Source organism: Schistocerca cancellata, chromosome 2 (genome assembly GCF_023864275.1).
Source record: "Schistocerca cancellata isolate TAMUIC-IGC-003103 chromosome 2, iqSchCanc2.1, whole genome shotgun sequence".
Lineage (NCBI taxonomy): Eukaryota > Metazoa > Arthropoda > Insecta > Orthoptera > Acrididae > Schistocerca > Schistocerca cancellata.
Genome location: NC_064627.1, coordinates 840,339,366 through 840,346,252, shown reverse-complemented (window position 1 = coordinate 840,346,252; position 6,887 = coordinate 840,339,366). Strand labels below are relative to the sequence as shown.

Below are 6,887 nucleotides of genomic sequence, written 5' to 3'. Positions count from 1 at the left end.
TGAAATTTGTACATGGGACATAACATAGGAATGACAATGCAATATTAACACACTTGCAATGAAGATGATAAGCAGTTGTTTGTGAATAAATGCATCTGTTTGCTGGTCCTACAGACATCAAACAGCTGGATATAAATATATTGCACAAATCACTAAATACTAACTTAAAAATCTATATCTGAGTTCCTGTTGAAAAATATTCCTTCTGCAGGTGAAAATGATATTTTCTGTTTTTTCATTTTGGGAAATAAATGATTTACACAAAAGTTGATTTTGTTTTCAGTGCAACACTTTAGACATTTTCTTTTAAACTAATTCTGAGTAGTTGTTGGTTCATATTTTCAGTGTTCCAATTTGTTCAGGTACAGCTTATTATCTGTACAAAATAAGTGGTCACCAATTCAAAGACTGGATTGAATGCCACAGTGATATAGTTGGAAGTGACCTGCTGGAGCAAATATACCCTAGACTTCAACTGATACGAGAACTGTCTCACTACACATAACTTATTTATGGATGTACAGTTTGATATGGATTTTGCCACATAATACAAGTCTCCTTCTTCACATGTACAAAGCATTGTGACAGGCCTCTTAGAATTTCTTTCAACTCCAGAAGTCATTTGTTAATGTGAAAAAATATCAAGTTGCACCATGGCTCGCAGATCACATTAAACTGCACATTCACCTGTAACTGACTGCATAAGACAGTTCCAGAGGTCAGAGCACAGCAAGAATCTACTACTTCCAATAGGACTATGCCTAATAGAGCATTGCAGAATTACGCCAAACATTTTGAAGACAGCTTTGCCTTTGCTTGCCTGTGGATCAAATTTTGTCCTTTGGATTTGTAGATGCACAGGCTTTGAATTAGCAGTGTCTAATAATAACATGAATATCTACTAGGGTGAGTCATTAAGTATCTGCATGTTCCTTGTAATTGTCTTTTGGTTAGCGGTACAGCTTATTGCAGTTGCCAGCCACTAGATGGCACCATTCACTTTACTTGTGCATTGTCACATCAGTTTTCTTTGCTCTGTTGCAAAATAAACATGGCTGCACTACTCTCCATTTGCATCAGTTAGGGCCAAGGTCCCACAATATACCAGGAGCTTAAAAACGTAGAACAGTTTCAGGACAGGCTTGGCAAAGTGATTACAAGTGAATTCAACAATTCAGAAGTGGCCATGTGAGGATGAAGAACGAGTAAAGTGCAGCATGTCCCTTCACATCAACTACTAATGTGAATATTGAGCAAGTCTGTGACCTGGTTTTGAATAAGCTACATGTGACTGTCGGTGAAGTGGAAAACCAACTGCACATTAGTTACAGTTCTGTACGAGACATCATTCATAACAGGGTCAACTTTCATAAAGTCTGTGCAAAATAGATAAAAAAAAAATCAATAAAGAACCCAAGTGCAGCCTTTTAAGAATGTGCCAGCAGTTACTAGACCATCATGCTAACAAAAGGAAAATGCTTTTGAAATGAATCTCCACTGGCAGTAAACACTCTGAACCCGACAGCAAATGCAGGAAGATGGAATGGATCTCCAACCGAAAAGAAATTCAGGAGTAAACTTTCTGCTAGAAAAGTTATGTTCATAGTTTTTTGACACACGAATGGGTCCATTGGAACAGTACCTAGAAAAGGGATCGACAGTAAACAGTGAGTGTTACAGTCACATGCTCTGCAATGAGTTTAAGCCTGCAATTTGATCCAAATGCAAAGATTTATTGTCAAATACTGTTATTGTTTTGCACGATGATGCATGTTCACATATCGCTGCTCGTACTAACTCTTCAGAGTATGCATTTTGAAGCTTGGAGCATCCTGCACGCGGGCCTAATTTCGTCCTGCCCTATTTACATTTTGTGGCCAACTTAAAGATGGTTTAAGAGGCTGCAGACCCACTTCTGATGAAGAGGTAAAGGAAGCCGTCCTCAATGAAAAAAACTTCTGAAGGAGTTAGTTTGTGCAAGAGAGGACTGAGGGCAGGGTGACTACGTTGGAAAATTGTGCCATTGCTAATTTTGTTATGTTGTTGTAATAAACTAGAAATGTTGTGGAGACAAATTTTGTTCTGTTTTTTCTACTGCAAATGGTTGTAAAGTCTGTGACTGTAAAAACAATAGGTTTGTTTATGAAATAGCTACAAGCAAACTGCAAGTAAAAAAATTCCTTTTGCAAATTCGTCATTAACTGTATATAAATATCCATCACTAATTACAAAATAAAACGTGTTTATGTATTACAGTAACGGCAGCAGAATAATGCAGCATGACACACATCGAAAATGTTACGTATGAATGCGAAAGAATGCACTCGAAAATTAGAATCATTTGCCGAAACGCGTCGTACTAAAAATAAATAGAAGACAATCGTGGCTGGCATAAATAAACACAGATACTTTTAGACTTATCCTTATAGATTATCCCTGCTGGCGACTATCTCGGGCACGATTTATGTGGGACAAAGACATATTCTCCGCGGCAGGTGGAAAACAGCAACACTCTGGTGGAAAAACAAAAATCGAGATGCAGAAACAAATGATGGTGTGTTGTGTAGAAACAAATGACGCACAGGTGGTGCTGAAGTCTGTGTTTTCGTATGCTGGGGAAAGGTGCCCTAGTAGAGTCCGGAGGGCAGGTCGGTGACCTTGACGCTGACGGACACCTTGCGGCCCGGCGTGGCCCCGGCGGAAGAGGCGCTCCGGGCCCTGGCGCTGTGCTTGGCGATGGCTTCCCTGGAGAGCGCCTGCCGGCCCGAGTAGAGGCCCGCGTTGCCGTGTCCGCCGCGCACCAGGAAGGGCGCGTCGAAGGAGTTCTTGCGCGTGGCGGCGGGCAGGTAGACGGGCGGCTTGCTGGCGCCGTCGGGCGGGTAGCGCTTGGCGGCGGCCGGGAAGCGCGACACCGGCACGATGGCGACGGGCGGCGGGGGCGGCGACGCGGTCAGCGAGGGCGAGCCGGCGCCGGCCACCGCCAGGTAGTTCTTGTCCCACTCGAGGCTCCACTCGTCGGTGGTGGAGCCGCGGCCGCTGCTGCGCCGGTCCTGCGCCGCGGCCGCCGCCGCCGCAGACACGGACACGCTGGTGGCGGCGGTGGCGGCCGTCGACGCGACGACCACGTCGACGAGCGCGTGCAGGCCCTCGTCGATGCAGTCGAGGCTCTTGGAGTGGTGGCGGTTGCGCGCCAGCGTGGGCACCACGGCGGTGGAGGGCGGCGAGCGCGGCCGGCTGCGCGGCGAGTCGGTGACGCAGAAGAGGCCGTCGAAGCTGCCGCAGCGGCCCTGCAGCCGCTGCCGGCGCTCGGGGTCGCCGGCCAGCACCTGGTGGAAGGACTCGCTGCGCCGCACCGGCCGGCCGCCGCCCCGCTCGCCGGCCGGCGCGCCCGCCAGCTTCAGCCTCAGCGCCGCCGTAGACTTCGCCTCCCTCACTGTCCACTTCTTTGTGCCGCAGTGGTCCCTGAAGCAGGCGCACATCTACACTAGCTGCGCTCCGTACATTTCATGCATACTATCATACACAGGGTGGATCGCCTCAAACTTGCGGAAATAGAAAGTCCGGCTGATATGCAGTTTTCACAGATGCAATAATTTAATAAATAAATAATTATAAAAATCCGCCTCGATTGCACAAAGTACCTGGTGTTTACCTTAGGTTTCAGCGTGGGTAACCACTCCTTCTTCAGAACAATTTTATAAAACAGCTTGCCTAAAAGGGCGTAGTCAAAGGCTAAAATAAACACTTACAGTGACAAGATCCCATAAAAATGGAGAGCCTATGACCATCGTACGTTGGCTGGGGTGAGGCAGCACACACAGAGATAAGTAATATTATTGACTTGGTACATATGTACCGTGTATTTGTAAAAATATTTTATGGGGTCTTGCCCCTGTAGGTGTTTATTTTAGCTTTTGACTATGCCCATTTAGGGAAGCTGTTTTATAAAATTGTTCTGAAGAAGGCGTGGTTACCCACGCTGAAACCTAGGTAAACACCAGGTACTTTGTGCAATCGAGGAGGATTTTTATAATTATTTCGTTACTTACGATTGCTGACGCGCTGCAATGCTGAAAGTTCTTAAGTTGCAATAATACTTAGAATGTGTAATTTTTGTGCAGACACACTCTTTTTTAAATACACTGAGGCGCCACAGAAACTGGTATAGGCATGCACACTCAAAATTCAGAGATATGTAAACAGGCAGAATACGCCGCCGTGGTCAGCAGTGCCTATATAAGACAACAAGTGTCCGGTGCAGTTGTTGTATCAGTTACTGTTGCTACACTTGCAGGTTATCAAGATTTACGTGAGTTTGAACCTGGTGTAATAGTCGGTGCACGAGCGATGGGACACAGCATCTACGAGGAAGAGACTAAATGAGGAACTTCCCGTGCAACAATATCACGACTGTACCGTTAATGTCTGCTGCTCGTGGTCTCGCGGTAGCGTCCTCGCTTCCCGAGCACTGAGTCCCGGGTTCGATTCCCGGCGGGGTCAGGGATTTCCCATGTCTCGACATGACTGGGTGTTGTTGTGTCGTCTTCATCATCATCATTCATCTCCATTACGGTCGGAGGAAGGCAATGGTTAACCACCTCCACTAGGACCTTGCCTACTGCGGCGGTGCGGGTCTCCCGCATCGTTCCCCTACGCTCTGTCACGGAGCACGGGTCATCATCATCAGCATCACCGTTAATTTCAGGAATCCGGTAAGACATCAAATCTCCGACATTGCTGCGGCCGGAAAAATATCCTGCAAGAACGGGACCAGCGACGAGTGAAGAGAATCGTTCAACGTGACAGAAGTGCAACCCTGCTGCAGTAGCAATGCTGGGCAATCAACATGTGTCAGCGTGCGAACCATTCAACGAAACATCATTGACATGGTCTTTAGGAGCGAAGGCCCACTCGTGTACCATTGATGACTGCATTATACAAAGCTTTATGCCTCGCCTGGGCCCTTCAACACCGATATTGGACTGATGACGACTGGAAGCATGTTGCCTGGTCGGGCTAGTCTCGTTTCAAATTGTATCGCACGGATGGACGTCAACCGGTATGGAGACAACCTCATGAATCCATCGACCCTGCATGTCAGCAGGTGACTATTCAAGATGATGGACGCTCTGTAATGGTGTGCGGCGTGTGCAGTTGGAGTGATATGGGACTCCTGATAGGCCTAGATACGACTCTGACAGGTGACATGTACGTAACCATCGTGTCTGTTCACCTGCATCCATTCATGTACATTGTGCATTCCGACGAACTTGGACAATTACACCAAGACAATGCGATGCCCCACACGTCCAGAATTGCTACAGAGTGGCTTCAGGAACACACTTCTGAATTTAAACACTTCCACTGGCCACCGAACTCCCCAGACATGAACATTATTGAGAATATCTAGGATGCCTTGCAAGGTGCTGTTCAGAAGAGATCTCTACCCCTCGGACCCTTACGGATTTATGGACAGCCCTGCAGGATTCATGTTGTCAGTTCCCTCCAGCACTACTTCAGACATTAGTCGAGTCCATGCCACATCGTGTTGCGGCTCTTCTGCGTGCTCGCGGAGGCCCTACACGATATTAGGCAAGTGTATGAGTTTCTTTGGCTCTTCACTGTAGAACAATGCCTGTTGACATTAACTGAATGAAAGTAGGGTAAATTAGAATGTCAGTGGTGTCTGTTGCAGCATTACAGTGCGAATCGTTTAAGAGATATCGTATTTTAGAAAGTTTGCAAACTGACACTTGTTTGTGCCATTCAACCGGCGCAGTTGCTACGTACTACGTTGTTATGTTTGCTTACAGTTTGCTTGTGCGTTTCTTGAGTGCACTGCAAGTCAGTCAGCGTGAGACCGTCCAAGAAGTAGGTCGTGAGTGGACGATGGGATATACCAATGCAGAAAAAGCCGAGATCGTCATGATGTATGAAGAGTGAAGGAAGAACGCAGTTCGTTCTTGTGTGGTGTATGCGGCAAGATATCCCAATAGATGTCAGCCATCTCTGGAATTATTTATCAACCTCTTAAACCAGTTACATAAATTTGGTAGTTTAATACCTAGACAACATAACAGAAGGAAACAAGTGACGACAAAAGAGGGGGAAATAATGTTCTTCCTGCAAGTGCACTGTGCATCCTCCATCGACATAGGCTCCATCTCTGTCACATCTCTCTATACCAAGAACGGCGTGAAAATGATTATGAGAATCGTGTTAACTTATGTAGATGAGCATCAAAACAGAATACCCCAGATGTATTGTATATCTTGTTTAGTGATAAAGCCACATTTATTAATCATAGTCAGGTAACAGGTCGAACATGCACTATTGGTTTGTTGACAATCAACGTTGCCTTCGCCAGGTGAAACGTCTGTGACTGTGGAGTGTAAACGTGTGGTGTGGGATAGTGATCATCAGCTGACAGCCTCGCTTTTCATCCACAGAACAATGAATGCACACAAGTATCACAACCTCCTACCAGACCACCTTCCATGGATGCTGGAAGACGTTCCTCAGCAGACTGAGTGGAGGAACCTGTGATACAAACATGATGGCTGTCCAGCCTATAGTGCACGAACTTCTACAGCATGTCCTCACGAATTATTTCGAAATCATTGGATTGGACGCAGAGAACCTGTACCTTGGCCGGCCCATTCCCCGGATTTGGCAACTATAGACTTTTTTTCTGCAAGGAAAGCTGAAAGACGCTTTTTACAAGGCCATATCAACTACACCTGATGATATAAAATGATGTATTACTGCAGCCTGCCTGGACACCTTTACTGAAACGCTAGCACGTGTGCAGCACTCGTTCCATACCAGGCTGGAAGCGTGTGTTGCCGCTGCCGGTGGTCATTTTGAATCAATCTGTGATGGCTAAT

At 46.4% G+C, this 6,887-nt stretch overlaps 1 protein-coding gene across 1 annotated transcript in view; it reads right to left on the bottom strand.

Moving 5' to 3' along the window:
* Nucleotides 1–2,627: 2,627 nt before the first annotated feature.
* The window catches only part of LOC126159174 (uncharacterized), a 520,900-nt gene continuing 516,640 nt past the window's right edge, over nt 2,628–6,887 (bottom strand). The window contains exons 9-10 of the mRNA XM_049916497.1: nt 3,096–3,462; nt 2,628–3,050 (exon numbers count right to left, since the gene is read on the bottom strand). Of these exons, the coding sequence (XP_049772454.1) occupies nt 2,628–3,050; nt 3,096–3,462 (790 nt within the window). The remainder of the gene's footprint in view (nt 3,051–3,095; nt 3,463–6,887) is intronic.